Raw genomic sequence first — 18,266 nt, 5'->3', positions numbered from 1 at the left:
GGAGGGTCTCGTCTGGGGCTAGCGGGGGCCCGGCTCGCGGGGTCCCCCGGCTGGCTCTCCAGGGCGCCGGGGTGGGGGGCGGCGGCGGCGGCGGCGGAGCAGCGCGCCATGAGGCGAAGGGCGGGAAGCGGTGGGCTGGCCGAGTTGGCGCCAAAATGGGGGCCCGCGCTCTGACCATGCCCGGGTGACAGGGAACGTGAGGGAGGCAGGGGACGGCGACCGGCCCAGCCCAGCCCAGCGCGCAGGAGCACCACCACCACCGTCCCCGCCACCCCCATTAGCGCCGCCGCCGCCGCCGCCACCGCCGTCGTCGTCGCCCTTCTCTGAGGGGGGAGCCTGGCGCCCCGCCGCGCCGTGTCCATGCCCGTGGGGCCGCCGAGCCCGGCTGCGGAGCCCCCCTCGCCGTGGAGCCGGCCGGGGCTGCGCGCTCCCGAAATATGAGCAGCCGCCCCCCGGGAGGAGCCGGCTCGGGCGTGTGCTTCGGCCCGCGGGAGCCCGACAAGCCCTTCGCGGACTCGGAGCGGGCGCAGAAATGGCGCCTGTCGCTGGCCTCGCTGCTCTTCTTCACCGTGCTGCTCTCCGACCACCTGTGGCTCTGCGTTGAGGCCAGGCAGGTCGCGGCCGGGCGCCACCGGGACCCAGAGCGGGCGGGAGCGGGCAGGGAGGACGGCATGGACGGCGCGGCGGAGGCGGAGGGCGGCGGCGGCGGCCAGTGCTTCAGCCTGCTGGGCGACGCCGAGGCTGCGTGCCGCCGCCTGCAGCAGCCCGGAGCCTCGGCCCAGGCGGAGCTCTACCTTCCCTTTTGTAGTTCCTACACGCTGCGCGAGCTCTTCGCCGGGCTTTCCCGCCCGGACACTCTGAACTGCACTCTGGACCTAGGCGAGGGGGACGAGGACGAGGAGTTGGATGGCGAAGGGCGCCGCAGAGAGGAGGAGGAGGAGGAGGAGGATTGGCTCGGCTCTTGCCGCCGCTGCGTCCTGGCTTACCAGAACTACGACCAGCAAGCGCAGGACCGCTACCGAGAGTTCGAGCTCGTGCTGCAAAAATACTTGCAGGCGGAGGAGTACTCGGTGAAATCCGGCCCGGAGGATTGTAAGGTAGGAGTGTAGGTGGTTTTGTTTGTTTTTAACCCCCACCACTTTGGCAATGTCTTTCTCCCACCCCTCCAATCCCTTGGATTCACTGTTGGTCTCTTTGGCGACGCTGAGGCTTGACATCGGGTTGTGGCTTCGTTTCTGGCTGCTTCTCCCTCCCTCCTTCCCTTCCCCCGGTCCTGATCGTATGCGATGGGCTTCTGACTCGCGCTGGCCCCGCTCTGACTGCCAGGGGCTGGAATGCGGCTTGGCAGGGGAAGAGGCGCTGCGTGCCAATGAGCAGGACCCGGGAGCGCGTGGGCTGCTGCTGCTGCTGCTGCGCGGAGGCGGCGGGTGGGGGGGGGGTGCGTGGGAGGGGGAGGGGAGGCCGAGACGTGGTCGCCAGCGGGGGTTTCCCTGGCCCTTAAATGATCAGGGGATCTCGGTTGTTTCCCGGAACTGAAAAAGCGTCATTCGCGTGGCGGTGCGAAGGTCTGCTTTTTTCGCAGGGGCGGGTGGGGGCATTAACTTCCCAGTTGCTGGATCAGGGCTGTTGTTGGGATGGATGGAGTTGGGTCCTGAACTTCTGAGTGAGGAGGCGCTGCTTCTCTCGGGCTTGGTGGTTTGTCTTTCGTTTAAGGAGAACAATGCCAAATACCTTAGGCATCTGTTTGTTGCTCCTTCCCCAGCTTCTGGCTAACTGGTTGGACGACCAAGGACAGCTCCAGGACTGGTCAAGAACTTTCTTGTGTGTCCCTGGAGGGACAGCGTTGTGTAGGACATTTGCTGCGAAAGCTCTGCATGCTGTTGAACTCAGGGAATCAAAAGCCTGGTAATTTTCCTGGGGTGTCCTAAGAGTCTGGTAATTGAGTCTTAGAGGAAAGGAAGTGATCCCAGGTGGCTCTTCTTCTCTCTCTCTGTGTAAATGTGTCTGTTTCAAGTCTGCTCTGCCGAATCCCTGGAGTTGGAATATGCCCTGGGTTTATGGGAGTCGCAAGCAGAGTCTGCAGCGAACTGTGTGTGAGGGAAAAAGCAGTGATGGCAGAGTCTTAGTGACTGCCTCTTTGCTCTTTGTACATAATTCTGATTTCCCATTTTGCCCTAACCTCAGGCACCTTGTCCTTTAAGAAAAGTGTTGCTCTTGCTGTAGTGACATGTTTCTAAGGTTGCAGTTCAGTGCACACTGCTGTGGGAATAAGTTCCACAGAAATCAATGGGGTCTAGCTTCAGAGATTCTGGATAATAGGCTCTGGGTAGTAGCTGTCAACTTGGTACATGAACTGTTGTTTGGTGCTTTAAAAAAACAACAGCCAAGGGCTAGAAGCAGTTAAAAAAAACAAACATATATGCAAGGCCCTGATTTAGGTATTGATGCATCTTGTTGATTTCAGTAGAAGCTACTTCCAGGAATTGTGTTTGGGATAGTAATATATTATCTTGTGTAGTGGAACTGCAGTGTTTTATTTAGGGCTTATCACCTTGATGTAATCTTAGAGCATCCAAAGAAAATCTAAATGTTGTAGATGTAATGAGTATTGGCCAACTTACTTTTTTTTAAAGGAAAGCAATGCTTGTTGGAAGGATTTGCTTGTCATGGAAACAGGGTATAAGAAGTAAACCCCCCAGCAGATAATTTTTAAAGTTTACATTGAATATATTACCTTTATCTATAAGCAGAGCAGTGATGATCTAAGAGCTGCTGGGATGCAAGCATCAGTTCAGGTTAGCAAGTCCTTAAATAGTATCTTTAAGAGTTTGAATGCTTACTTGTGTGACAAAAACAAATTGCTGCTTATTGTTAAAGTGAAAGGAGAAACTGCTTTGTGGGCTGGAAATATCTAGAGTCTGCTTCTTAACAGCAGACATTTTATTTTGTTCGGGAATAAAGTCTGCAAGGCAGTTTTATGTGATGGAACTGCGGTACATAGAGCTGCGAATGCCTGGTGCTGTCCATGGTGCTGCAGATTTTCAGTACTGTCCATGGTGCTTGATGTCATAAGCAACGCAATGTAACGGTGTTCTCAGAGCCTTAGGTTTAGTCATAACAAATCACCTATTTTGATAAATGTAATAACTGAGCACTTTAATGTTTGATACGTTTGATGCATATATAGTATGAACGGTGGATATTGTGACTTGAATATTGGAAAACACATACTACAGTATGCTAACTGTGTTCAAATATGTAACTATGAAGTTTTAATGCTTTTGCAGTTTGAAATGTTTGCTTTTAGGGGGGAAAATGGACCAAGGCTTGTAGTACTGTTTGAGAGTAATGTAACAGATATATTAGAATACCGTTTTACTGAACACACATTTGACACTCTATATCTGTGCTTTTATCCACAAATAAAACCTCTGGTATGATGTAGATATGTTTCTTTCGGTTTAAGTGACGGTTAAGGGTACATTTTGTTATGATTCAGCTGTAGGTAGGCCTTACATAAACTGGAACCTTACTTACAGCCCATATTATGTCTTATTTAATTGTTTGGTCTGTTGTGGGCTACTTTTCACTGTGCATTAAAAGAGGCAAGAATATTGAATTAAGTTGGCCGGCATGCATCTAAGCAGCAAAGCTGTTAAAACTGTTCGTTTCCATTTTAGAAAAGAGAGCACTTCTTCCAGTTTACAATTTGTACTTGATGACAAAATCAATGATGCTTGCTATACACACCATCTCCTGTAGCATTTGTATTCTGTCATGTATTTACTTCCTACTAAAGCAGCCTCAGATAACAATTGGTTAGTATATTAGAAAGCAGAAACTATAGCATTGCTGATGTCCTGTCTGAACATTAAAATGTATGCCTAGAATGATATTGGCAAGGATAATTGGCAAAGGCTCTTAATACTACACAGTTTGTACATTTTATCAATATGCTATAGAGAGCTACTTATTCACATTTCTTTTTCCAATGTGCAGTTTTTAAATCTTTCCTATCTATGTGGCAAGCAACCCAAGCAAAATATGGTACTGTACTGCATCAGTTTCTATGTACTAGAAGAGTATTTTTGCAGTCATAGCTCACAGTTCTCTCCAGTTAGAAAGATGCTATGAATTGCTGAGTATGAATCCAAGTTTTTAATTTTATAAATCAGATTAACATATAATTTATCCTGAACTTACTTGGATTTACCTGATGTACTGGCATGACTGGTTGGTTTAGAATTAAAATTAAAAACCACATCTAAGATTGTTAGATATTTTTGTATTGGTATTGGAAGTGGAATTATTTTGATAGCTCGTGGTAATGGTGTAAGTATGTTTATGGTTGTTCATGCAGTGGTACCTCCAGTTGTGATTAGGATCTGTTCCGGAGGTCCGGTCGGATCCCAAGGTTTCTGCAACCTGAGGACTGCTTCTGCACATGCGCAGACTGCTTCTGTGCATGCGCATGGGGCGAAACCCAGTAAAATACTTCCAGGTTTGCTGCGCACACATCCCGAAGTTTACATAACCAGAGGGTTACGTAAACGGTGGTACGACTGTACAGTAGAATGCGCCAATTTTATGTGTCTGTTTAGATCTGGCCTGGGTGCTGATTTAAGGGCACATGTTGTTGCTGATTCTAACTTTGCAAAGTTTTAATTACAGTTGGACAATTTCATGCTATGCTCTTGAGAATTTTGCAAAGGCGAAGCGCTAGGCCAATTACCTGACAATTAAGATTATAGTTGTGTAATTTACTAAAATGCCCATGGCTCTTGACTTGAGTTGATGGGTGCTATCTTTTAACAACCTAGAATGAACCCTTTTGCTTTACAACTTTTCATTTATAATTTCCATATCCTTGTAAACAAGTTGGAATTTTACATATTTACAAAGCAATATTCATTTTGATTTTTTAAGCCATCCATTACTATGTACCTCACTGGAAAAGTTACTTAGACAGGTTTGGAGACATACCAGACACCATACCAGACATCCCTTGTTTTCATGGAAGATGGAATAAATTGGAGCTCAAACCTCATTCTTGTCTTCAGAGGATGTCTTCGAGTGTTTCTTAAGTTGGTAGTTAGTCATAAAGCAAGCTTCAGGTTGTTGCTAAATGAGAACTGGGTCAACTAATAAAGTTCATGCCAGCATGCATGTGTAAAAAACATTTTAGTGAAGCCAAGTATTTGAACACATGTGTTTCAGAAGTATTGCAGACATAGTTTTAGGCCTAGAATCCAGCACAGAATTAGGCATGTTTGAGCCCACTTGGCTGAATGCTGGAGTCAACCTCGCTACCAGCCTCCTGTTGAATTTATCAGTGGTGAAACATTGCTCCATGGTAGAGACAGTGCCATAATTTCCCCTTAAAAGGCTCTCCCTGCTCAAATACAACAGTACGGGCAGTCAAAAGCACACTGCTATTTCTATCTCTCTACTCCTCCAAGGAGGAAGCAGGGCAGGTTGAGTGTCCCAATCCTCTCTGATGTTTTCTGAGGGTTTAGTAATCATCCAGTGCTTGGAAAACTTTGGAACAAACCGGAGTGTTTCTTCCTGCTACTCCAGTATGCTCCAGTAAACAATGGTTGGGGGAGGGAGGTGGAGAACAAGACTAGGCCTTTTTTGCAGTGGTTCCCCACTTGCGGAATGCTCTCCCCAGAGAGGTTTGCCTGGTGCCTTTGTTACAGATCTTTATCGGCCAGGCAAAAACATTCTTCTTCTCCCAAGCTGCTGGACAATTAAACAATCTATGGCCTTTTAATCTGTGTGGGTGTGTGTATGGGTGTGTATGCATATTGTTTTTGTTAGTATGTTACTTTTTTTGTGTTTTGATATTGTAAAGTGCCCTATGATGCTTGGATAAAAGGCAGTATAGAAATTTAATAAAAAATAGATAAAATAAATCAAATGTAGACGAGGCTCAAACTGGATCAAAAGCAAGAACGGGCTAAATTGGTATAGCCTGTGAGGGAGATGCAAATGTTGAGAAATGAGGGCTGATTTGATTTACACGCTTGAACTTTAATGCCTTGATCCAAAGTCATGGAACTGTTAAGGTTTCTCATTAAACATAGTGAACATTGAACAAAATTCCTAGAGCACAGCATGGGCAAAGAATCAAGTTCTTAAGCAGCAAATACATTGAGATGGCGGAATGTATTTTCATATCCAAATGCATTATACTCTTAGTTCTAGGAAAATCATAGTGCAATCCTGTATGTGTCTACTTAGAAGCAAGTCCCAGATAAGTAGGTATGAGATTGCAGCCTTGGGGAACGTTTTACTCATGTACACATCATTAGTATTGTTTGCGTAACTTATTTTGAAGCATAATGGGTTTCCTCTCTTCTTGTTCTACCTGGAGAATTCAAGGTATATAAAAATAGAATTCAGGTCAAGTTAATGCTATGAATAAAGTTTAAATATTTTTACATTTATGAACAATCATGCAAAAGTACAAGTATGCAATATTAATATATTTTAATAAATCATGCATGTAGCAGGTGTTGCTTTGTCGGACTATAGAAAACAAAACATAGCCCTCTGCAACTTATTCCAGAACTTTGTAAACATTGTACAGGTTGCTTGGGGTCGATTGGTGCTTGTTTTATGCTGAATTGGATTTTATGGCTGGATTTATTGCAGGGTTGTTTTACCAGTTTATTGTTTTATTATTGAATTGCTGCAAGTTATATTTGAAATGTTGCTTATATTGCTGCTACAGGCTACTTAGAGAATATTTTTATTAGTTGACTCATAAATGGAAATAATAAATACATACATACATCGGCCACTTTTGTATAAAGCAATTATTGATGGTGCTTCATTCCTGAACCTTTGATCATGGCCTATAAATACAGTCACCAGTGAAGGCATAAATATAATCCTTGCAACCAGCAGGGAAATACGGTAATCTTCTTCTTCAGCGATCACTCATAGCCGAGTAAGATTGTCTTCCATGAACACAATCTTAACAGTGTGTCTGTAAGTGACTGTGGAGGCCAATTCTGGATCCACATGTCCTTCCACATTGGGGACATAGGTTTCTGGGTAGGAGTTGATCACGGTGAGGGTTTGCAAAACGTGCACATTTATCCCTTTCGTCCTGAGTTTGAGCGTCTTCAAAGTCCATGACACCTTTGGTAAAGACTGTTCTCCAACTGGAGTGCTCACAGGTCAGTGTTTCCCTGTTGTTCATGTTTATACTACATTTTTTAAGATTTGCTTTGAGATAGTTTTTAAACCTCTTTTGTTGACCACCAGCATTACGTTTCCCATTTTTAAGTTTGGAATAGAGTAGTTGCTTTGGAAGACGATAATCAGGCATCTGAGCAACATGACCAGTCCAACGAATCATTGCTTCAACACTGGTGATCTTTGCTTCTTCCAATACACTGGCATTAGTTCGCCTGCCTTCCCAAGTGATGTGTAAAAAATTTTTTGAGACACCGTTGATGGAAGTTGATCTAGTACCAAGATGAGATATGTTGGGCTTGTGAGACTTACTTTTTTAGTTTTACTAGAACCCTGAGATCTACCAACTGAAGCCAGGTACAAAATAGTGGTGGTGATGGAAACACAGATTGAAAGAACCATGTGCTCTCAAGGACATGCTTAGTAGCTCAGTAGTATGTTTTCAGCACCAGAACTGAGCAAACAGTCTCATCACACAAAAACTCAGTCCTGGTTGCCTCAATATGCAGGGGCAGGCTCAGTATGTGGTTTACCGGATATACAGGGGCAACCCTTTACTTAACAGAACAATTCTACCTCCTAAATATTTATTGGCTGGTCGTTTTGCTTTTGTCAAGCACACTTCAAGTGGCACCACAGACACACTTTACCCCCTGGGGTCTTGAATCTCTCCCAATATACTGTTATATATCTTTTTTGGGGGCGGGGGCTAAAAATTAATAAAGGATTTTGATTATTTGGGATGTGAAGGGAGAAATACAAACTGCAGAGGAATTCTTGGACTAGCCTATGCAAAATGACCTGCCCTTTAAGAAACAATAGAGGGGCATTGGCAATGCAAGAGAACTGTCCTCCCCTCCCCCCTGCCCTGAGGTGTGAACAGAGACAGGGGTTTGGAAAGCTGCCAGGGTAACTGTGTTTGAGGTGACAGGAAAGGAGAACCTGGTTGTGGGAAGGAGAATGAGGAAGAAGGTAGAAGTCCTTTTTGAAATGACCATGCTGTAAGATCTGGAGTCCCTCCATGCAGACTGAAGGTGCAAATAGGTGAACAAACATTTTTTTCTTAAAGCTATGGCAGTCTCCGCTGTGTTTCAATTCTCCAGAGGTACACAGAACTGAGTGAGTGCCTGGAATCCCATGGGCTCTTGCCACCGCTTGGCAGAGAGAAGGGGAAGCACCCAACTTTTGTAACAATACATTGAAAATCTCATTGGAGACCTTAAAAACACCCCCAAAACTATTAATGTGATTTTGATTTATTTATTTTTGAGATTGGCTGAAGGTTAAAAAGGAATAACTTGCAACTTTATGGAACAAACACCATATTATTGTTGTATATTCATAAACAGGTGTAAGTGCTAACAAACATAATTGTGTTTATTAGTTTTATTTAAGACGTTTATGTTCATACTGCTTAGTCATTAGCATTTTTAATTGGTGTGCATAAAAGCAAACCGCAGAAAATGAAACAATAATACAGTAAAAATTTATCAGGGAACCAGTTCATATGACTGGGAAAGAAAGGTGCTAATCACAAATGTTTATCATAATTGGGTTGGGCTGTTTAACTGATAATGGAGTTGTTACGCGTGCCTTTTGTATAAAGGAAGGTCTCACTTCTTAAAATGCAAAAATGTTGAATTAATGAGGATGTACATCTTGACTATGTAATATATATTTCACAAAAGGGATGTGGGTGGCACTGTGGTCTAAACCACTGAGCCTCTTGGGCTTGCCAATCAGAAGGTTGGCGGTTTGAATCTGCACAACGGGGTGAGCTCCCGTTGCTCTGTCCCAGCTCCTGCCAACCTAGTAATCGAAAGCACACCAGTGCAAGTAGATAAATAGCTACCTCTATGATGGGAAGGTAAACGGCATTTCCATGCACTCTGGCTTCCGTCACGGTGTTCTGTTGTGCCAGAAGTGGTTTAGTCGTGCTGGCCACATGACCTGGAAAACTGTCTGCAGACAAGCGCTGGCTCCCTTGGCTTGAAAGCGAGATGAGCGCCACAATCCCATAGTTGCCTTTGACTGGACTTAACCATCCAGGGGTCCTTTACCTTTTTACCTTTATATATTTCACACATACTTTGGGTGATATCCAATGTTTTATACGCAGAGTATGGCCCACTAGAATCAATGAAATCAATTTACTTAAGTCCTACTTAAGTGTGACTTATTTGATATCATTCTATAAACCTAAACATACCACTTTTACTGAAATCAGTAGACATTTTGAACCCATGCATGAGGCACAACCAAAGTACAGGCTTCCCTTGTGATACGTTACCATTCGATTTCAAAATTCCTGCTTTACTGTGTTTTATCGGATACTTCAATATAATCAAATTTAGGCCACAGCTAAGCACTTCTGAAAGTCTCACACATGAAATCCTTCAGTGATACTTGTTAATCTCACAATGCCTATTTTAAAAGTGAAGTTCCACTCTGAAACTCTTTTCAAATTGATAATAGTTCATATTTATTTAGTGCAGCTTAAAAAAAGCTTACAATTCTCAGTTAATAAAAAAATGCATGAGAGGTATTTATGATCAAAAGGGAAATGAGAAATATTTCACCAAGCAGTAAGCTCTAATTATAGGAGTCATAATCATAAAAAAGATTTTTTTAAAAAATACTTTCTGAGTCTGAATTGTATTTTGGCTTAATTTCAATTCTGGAGGATGTATCCTGATACAAGCATTTTATTTAATTTTCTAAAAAATTAAAAACCACCAGTCCAACATGCAAAAGCTATACTGAGAATGTGCGCTAGAGCTATGGTTGGCAGCTGTTTTTAGAGGTAGGTAACTTTGAGGGAATTGGGAGTGGAGATTCAATTCTATCTCCCCTGCTAATGGCTTGCTGTTGCTCTCTACCTCTTTAATGGGGGTTTTTGGAGGCAGCAGAACAAAGGATGACAATGAGATGTAAAGTTAGATCGAACTCCAGAATCCTCTTTGACACTGCATTCACTCAAGGCAACACCTATATTTAGGGTTCATGCTGTTACTGAAGTGATACGATAACTCTGCCCTTTGGTTTATTGTATGCCATAGTTGTTTGTGAAGCATATTCATTTCATTGTCAAGTTTCTTTGGTATAGACTGAGTGCTCCCCATCCGTCTTCCTTTCTGTAGTTCTGTTTTACCTGTCAAGCCAGCCTGCAGCATTAAATAAGGTGCCTCCTAATTGTACTGACCACGGAGAAGACTCCGTAGAGTGGGATGAAGTCCCGTCTATGGCAAAAACATGTTTGCAGTGTAGACTAATTGCCATGCCTGCACAGCCAGCATGGCTAGGATAGGTTAACCCACATTTCAACCACTTCAGATTGGCAGCTGTCACCACGTCATGCGGTCGTGAATTGCATAGCTTAACGATGCACTGTGTGAACAAGCATGTTGTGGATCTAGCTGGGTGGCAATGCTCAAAATGGCAGAGTGGTGAGACGTATATGTGAACACATTTTGTATGAGTTCTGCACTTGCCACTTCAACACTGTATTATGTTCGTACTGGCCCTCATAGTGCAGCTGGCAAACCTTCCACATGATGCGTTAGGTTTTGCCACTGGTACACCTGCCAAGGTTGCTTTTTGTTTCTTGCACTGTCAAAGCATAATCTCACATTCTCACTTGTCGTGGTGAGGTGCGCTAACAGAAACAGGGGTGGGGGGTGGGGCTCACCACTCCTGATTTGTTTTATTGCTGTTCTGTGGGAGTCTTCTGTGAATGTACAATGCATAGAAGGCATCTTGTGGAGGAGTTTCATTCACTGTTTCTGACCTTTCTTTGCTCTTCTTTCCCCTACCTCAAGCACCCTGCTGTTCCTTGGAGAGAGAGAGAGAGAGAGAGAGAGAGAGAGAGAGAGAGAAAGAGGTGACCAGTCTTGGCAGCAGGCCACCGATAGCAGCTAGTGGTGGGACAGCGACAGGTTGACAGATAGCATCTCTTCAAGAACTAGTGCCAAATTATGGACTCCAGCTTGTGGATCCCTAATGTAGAATCACTTTATCACTTTGAAACAAGGTTAATGTAGGGCTCTCTTTTACTGGCTCTCTGTCATACTACCAATTTCTCATTAAAAAGATGAACCTGTTGATATTTGCTCTTCAACAGTTTACTCCACGATGATTCTAAGCACATCTACTTGTCAGTAGGTTGTCAGTAAGTCCCACCAAAATCAGTGGAGCTCACTTCCAAGTAATGAGTTTAGAATCAAGGTAAGATGCAAGCTATAATTTATTTATTTCAAAGTAGTCCTATTACAGTAAGTGAGATGATTCCAAAAACTAAAGTGTTCCCAAACTCAATAGCTATGATTCTGTTTTTTCTTTCTTCTTCAGTTGGTTTGCAGCAAGTTATTTATGAAGGGTATTACTTACAATGTAATATGCTCCTTTGAATCAGCATTCAAAATTTTATTTGTATCCGTTATGCTTTCACTTAGGAAACAAATTTTGATGTTGCGTTTCATTTTATAAGGAAGGTTTTGAACAACTCTGTGTATTAAAGCCAGTTAGAAATGTTAATTAAATTACTTTCCAGATTACTACACTGGAGCAGTTGAGCTCTAAATATAAAAATACAAACCTCTATAGATGTGTTACTACCATTATTTTCCCTTATAAGAACTCTTGAGCTGGGACTTTCTAAATATATTCGAATGAGTGATTGATAAAATAGCCTCTTTCAGAGAAGCAAACACAACAAAAGAGAAGCAACACAGATAATCAGATGATGGAGTATTTTTGTTTCCAACTTGCATCAGTACTGCTTCATTATGGCAAACATGTCTGAGAATTGTGAAGATTTTGGATGCAAACCACAGATTTTGGATGGCAACACTGTTGAGTACCTTGGCTTTGCTCAGAAAGGACTCATAAGCATGAAGGTTTAGCAGTTAACAAATTTTATTCACTGTTATGGTGCTCCTAGTTCTGTTTCGAAGATATATTTTTTTTTACAGAGCAAAGGGAAATAATTCCAGATTGATCTATAAACTGTATCTTTGACCGTTTTAGGAGTAAAAAACCCTTAAGAAAACACAAGTGAAGTTCAAATCCTGCTATTTACTTCACCGCAAAGTATATTGGAAACGGGCATTCAAGTCTTACCCTGATGTTCCATTATGGGATTGGGAGTTACAGAGCTGCAAACTATTGTTTCATTTGGGAACTGCACGTGTTTGACCTTCACACAAAATGTGGTATTTAGCGTGAGATTGATAGCCTCATCTTAAGCATATTTATTCAGAGATAAATCTTTCTGGATTCAACAGGAATTATCCCCCCATCTAATGTGCACATGCCTGGAATTGCTTCTCAGCCTCATGCTGTCTTGGAATAAACTCCCTTGAAACCCTTTGAGATTTCTTGTTCTTCTTAGCTCCTGCATGCCAGCAGCCCATGAGAAAGGAGGAAAGAAGGAAAGGTCTCCTGACAGGCTGGCCAACAATTCTGTGCTTACAGAAGAATCAGCAGCCCTACTTGTTCTTCTGTCTCTGACCTCGACTGTTTCATCTGCCTTGTGTTGACCCTTCGGTTAGCTCTTTCTCCAAATTAGCTTCCTCGAGTCCTGTGCTACACTAGTCTGCATTTTCCTGTTTATTATCCTGCCCTCACCACCTTTCTCTGGACGCCTCTAGGGGTCCTGACTTCATTCTGGCTTGCCTATTGACCCTGTAGGGCCACATTTTGTGACATTAACAAAAGTCAGTCTGGCGCAAGAGGGTAAAAATATAATGTATGCTGATAATCATACATACCCATGGGTATGAGTATTCGGAAACTGCAATGATATATAGTGCATGTTAATATAACGGTTACAAATATAAAAGGCTGGGCCAGGGAAAATATATAGTAGAACAGGAAGAACAGTGTTTTGTTTTTGTTTTGCAAATTTCAGTGCTGCCATTGGATTTTTGCAGAGGAGCATTTTTATTTGCTCCAAAAAACTCGTGAGAAAGGTGCAACCCATGTTAAATACTGAACTGCCATGTTTAACATAAATTTGATGTGAGTCCTGCTTTTTGTGAATGTTGGTAGAAAGTCTAATCGAAAGCATATGAACTACATATAAATTTATTTGGTTATGTGGTTTAAATCCGCAGGAAATGATGCCTCAGTTCACTTACTGGTGAACTGAGACTGCTCTCCTGTGCATGCTTACATGGGAATAAGCTGCACTGAACACAATTGGATCCCCTTCCCCTGCGTAAACATGCAACGCTGTTTCTTTATATCAGTACTTTATTGCAATGTCAGTATAATCGGAACAAGCGCTAAGTTCACAATATATTTTATACGCTTGTAAAGTGAAGAGCTAATGACAGGGTATGCTGATTGATAATGTCCTAGGAAGTTTGCCACATAAAGAACACATTCCTTATTGAAAGCTCCCAGTTTCTTGGTTCTCAAACAGTAATTTATTGATGCCAGATTAAATGCAGTTCCTGCTTTTCGTTGCCATGTATAACCTTTCCTTTCCTTTTAGTCTATTGATCTTTCAGACATCTAACGTCAAAATAGGATGTGTCGCATTTGTTGGAGGCATGAGGTCATAAGAATGAATTATTCTCTTTCAAACATTGGTGTTGCTTGCACAGGTGACGACTCCTTTGTAAAAATCGAGTTACCAAAAGTAAGTCAGAGCACTACAACTGGACTTGTGGCTAAGTGAGAAGGTCACAGGTAACTTCTGCAAATCATACTTGCCTCTTCCTGTTTGTCCTTTACCACTTATTTAATGTCAAGGATAAAAAAATTAACTTAAAATTTCATTTAAAAAAAATAAAAAGTAGGATGTAATGTGGTATACAAGTCATAGCAAGCAAGCAAGCAAGCAAGCAAGCAAGCAAGCAAACAAACATCAACCTGTGTTTGTATTAATGTTAAGCATTTAAAAGCTGCCAGGGACAATAGTAAATGCAATCTCTTATTAGCATATTTTAATTTCCTTCTCACTTAGCATCCCTTTACAAATACACTGCCCTTGCAGAGTAGGCTGGTTACCTGGGCCTCTCTATTCATTTGTGGAAACAAAGATGGCTGCAGCGAAATTTCCAGGTGGCGTGACATAAAGAAAGCCTTAAAAAGTCTCTCTGACAAGATGTCAGCCTATGAAGTTAATTACTACACTTCAACACATGGTGAAGTACAGTATATGAATTCTAAAAGTAGCAAATAGTTTGAAGAACAGAGAAGAAAACCACTACACGTTAAAAGCAAGCAATTCATCTACATGGAAGGAAAATTATACAGCTTGAAAACACAGCGATCGTTTCAGCAGCGAACAATTAACTGAGTGACTTGTATGGAAAAGGTCACAATAAGGAGAGCAAGTGACATTACAAATCACTATCTGCCAGTTTGGGTGACGGAAATCTGGACAATGCAAGAAGTATCCCTAGGAAAGCACTGATTTTCCCACTCCACAGGTCAAATGCTGCCTTCTTATATTTTAATATAGCAGGGAACATTTGGACCTGAGGTTAGCTTTTATATCCAATCAAGTCATTTAATAGTACTATTAATTTGACTTGTTGACTTTGCCATATCTGAATTTTTTTGTTTTGTATTGTTACGAACTGAGATGTTGTATTTTGGTATTTTGCTTATATATTCTTTGACTTATTTTCCACCCTTCGTCCTAAGGCTGTAGAGTAGATTACAACTCGGAAATCACAACGTAATTTTTTTGATGACATCTCAGTTATTTAATAATTCAAAATATTGCAGCCAGACATATTGATTTAAACAGCTCATAGTGCCTAAAGCTATTTAGTGGTGGCAGCAGCCCCTAGAGGAAGTGTATTCTACAAGCATGGAACTCTTGCTGAGAAGGTCCTGTTGATGGGTAATTGCAGCTGACTATTGCAATAGCCTAACTGGGAGATGACTACTTGGATTGATGTTGACACACTATCCCTATCTGACGTTTCTTGTGAGCTGGTTTGGATATGGTCCACTGCAAAAAGTGCCATATAACTTTCAATTTAGTTTAACAACACGACTGTTGAATTTTTGACCTGCTGAAGTTTCTGAATATTTTTCAGGCTTTTGTCTTCCAGATAAGCATGCAGTCGATGTACCAGGCACAGCTAGATTTTTTTTAAAAAACCATAAACTGCTTGTCATGGCTCTTACTTGCCCATTAAGCAGCTTGCTGGGTCCTGGAGAACTCCCAATCTACAAATCTGCCTTCAGCTTGCTTCCAAATTGGCTGACCCACCTACCATAAATATCTCTGCCTTGTGTAGCGTGAGCTTCAATTTATTAGCCTGTGTTCAGCCCATTGACTTCAGGCACTGCCGAGGGTTGCTTCACTGTGATTTGAGGAAGAACAGATTTAATTGGGTATCATTTGCTAATTGGCGGCATCATACTGCAAAGCCTCATATGACCTCTCTCAGTAGATTCATGTAAATGTGAGACAACCTGGGAGACAAGGCAGAACTCTGTGGCACCACATAGAGTTTGCCAGATGCAAAACAGTACTGTAGTCTTCCCATTACCATCTTTTGGAATTTATCGGTCAGACAGGAGTGGACCCAGTGCCAAGGAGTGCTATGTCCAAATCTCAACCCTGACAGGAATACTGTAAGGGGTGGTTCTGAAGTCTTCCAAGATATCCAGACAAATCAACAGTGATGCATGTCCCTGTCTACATTTCGGTGTATGTTGCTTACTAGCACTATCAAGACAGTTTCAGTCCTTGATCCAGGCTGAAATTAGTCTAGATAATTCATGTCCCATTCAAGAATCAAGGAGATTGGTAGGCTGCATGAATCTTGTCCATGTCCTTGGGATGTACTAGCTGCAACTCATCCAAGTGATTGCGATTAACAGAGGCTGAGAATACCTCAGGTTAAGTGTAGACAAAGGCGCATCTGAGTTGGCACAGCTTCTCTGTAAAAGTGTCTTGCAAACCAAACCGTCAGCACACTCTCAAGAATTGTGAAGAAGCAAACTATCTAGAACTGCTCACCTAGATTACAACTGCTCACCTAGATTCACACTGTGCAGCTGGTTTTATATCAGTATACCTGTCAAAGAACCCTCAACTGTGGTTTGGTGAAAATTAGTTGTTGTAGATTGGTCCTCTCCTTTTAAGGAACTAGTTGCAATTTTCTGTAGGGCGTCGTGGCCTCTAAAATCCGACTTGTAAGTTTACTTGAAAGACCTGAGAGATGGCCAGGGAAGGGTGAGAGCTTTTCTGAACTCATTGCATCCTACCACCTCTCATTCTTTTGTAGCTGCTTAAACAGGGTTTGAAACTGACACTGAAAAATAAAACAGTTAAAAAAGAAGCATTAGTGAAGAAATGAACCTCATCCATTGGGCCGTTGATTCTGTAATCTCTTCCCCTGCCCTTCCTTTCTCTCTCTTTTCCTTTTCCCTTAATGGCTGTATCTTTTTCAGATGGCAAGTCTGGTTTAGCTTTTGAGGTGTTGCTGTATTATTGTTATGGAACTTCTTGCCTTAACATCCAAAGAGCTTAGATGGTAAAAAAAAAAGCACTTAACGTTGTTGTTGTTGTTGAAACAAATCAGAAAATATTCATAAATCCCTTCAGAAATGTGTGGTTCTGTCTGGATGGCAACTCTGTGCCTCTGAGGGAACTCACTTCCTGCAGAACTGAAGTGTTGATGTTTTGTGAGGAATTGATCTGCACAGTCCTTGCTCCAAGGACACCACTGTAATCGGAGGGTAGTGTAGTGTCACAGTACTGCACCACCTTCTGCCATTCACCTAAACTGCAGAAATGACTGCAGTTGAAATTATTCTCTTAAACGTTAGTCTCTCTCTGGCGAACCTTTCCTGCTGCCTAGGTATTTATCTCAGCCATTTAAAATGAAGGACTTGGATTAAGCTGATAAGGGTTGTCCACACTAGCTTTTTAAACGAAAGCTAATCTGCCTTTGATATGTATTTGTCACACTTCTAGCCATCAGCATCTGCATAAAGCACTGCTGCTAACAGTAGCTGCTGAACAACCACACCAAAATCTTATCTGGACAAAAGAGGGGCTTTAGTTTTACTGCTTCAGTCTTAGATGTAACAACTGACTGTGGGCAGTGCATTTTGCTCCTGTGGTTGTTGCTGTTGCGTTCTTGTGGGAGTTGTAAGCTGAGTGGGCCTCTTTGCCCTCTGTCCCTCAGCTACAGATCACTTTCTCTGGCACAAATTATTCCCTGGCATTTTAATTCGGGCTTCTGCCTCTCCCCCTTCCTTCTTGTTTGTTGGCTGCACAGTTCTGCTTTTACACAAGCACATTCTGCAAACAGATTTAGGAGGGTGATAGACAAGCAAGCCCTTGCTTTATATCCATTTATGTGCTTTATATCCATTTATGTGGATACAAAAATGGAAAGGTGCATGACAACTTTGAACTGGCTCCTGTTCCTTTAACTGTAGTTTGAACTACAGCCATGGGCAGACAATACAGGAAGGTTCGTGTCTTGGTAGTAAAGGCAACGCTCTCTCTGCAGGCAGAAGGTCCCAGGTCCAATCCCTGGGGCATCTTCAGGTAGGTCTTGCAAAGATGTCTGTCTAAAGTCCTGGAGAGCTCCTGCTGGCCAGTGGCCTGGTTTGCTTGACACAGGTAAGCCAAACTATGCTACAGCAGGACCACACAAAAGTGTGGGTTCCTTTAGTAGAACCCACAGCCACTTTGCTCATCCCTGGTCCTTTTTGCTCTCAAACAGTGCTGTACTTGGCCTACCATGCTGTCCTAACAGGGACTCGTTGTTTAGCTCTGCCTTCACTATCCATGAGCTGTAGCTGAGGCTTAAAGCACAGCAGGAAAAAGGACAAGGGAAAAAAGCAAAGCAGCTGTGGGCTCCTTTTTGGACTCCCTGCTCATTTGCATGGTCCCCATAAGCCATAGTTTGGCTTAGCATGTCATGTAAACCATCCTTTATATATCGCCTGGGCGATATATCAATATATTGTCCAAAACTGGTTTGAAGTCCACATAATGATATCAGTCTCATAGTTTTTGACCAGGCAGTATATTGCAAATCATGGTTTGTGTGTGTGTGTGTGTGAGAGAGAGA

General features: G+C 42.6%; 1 protein-coding gene across 2 annotated transcripts in view; it reads left to right on the top strand.

Moving 5' to 3' along the window:
- The first annotated feature begins 375 nt into the window (after positions 1 to 375).
- Positions 376 to 18,266, top strand: part of NALF1 (NALCN channel auxiliary factor 1) — a 340,027-nt gene continuing 322,136 nt past the window's right edge. Inside the window, exon 1 of one of the 2 annotated variants that reach the window (XM_083610941.1) lies at positions 376 to 1,105. In XM_083610941.1, coding sequence (XP_083467067.1) covers positions 438 to 1,105 — 668 coding nt within the window. In that variant the 5' untranslated portion in view covers positions 376 to 437. The remainder of the gene's footprint in view (positions 1,106 to 18,266) is intronic. The other variant, XM_083610940.1, reaches the window with a different exon arrangement.

Source organism: Podarcis filfolensis (genome assembly GCF_964270895.1).
Source record: "Podarcis filfolensis genome assembly, chromosome: 4".
Lineage (NCBI taxonomy): Eukaryota > Metazoa > Chordata > Lepidosauria > Squamata > Lacertidae > Podarcis > Podarcis filfolensis.
The sequence above is the reverse complement of the archived record's forward strand: the minus strand, read 5'-3'. Positions and strand labels throughout refer to the sequence as shown.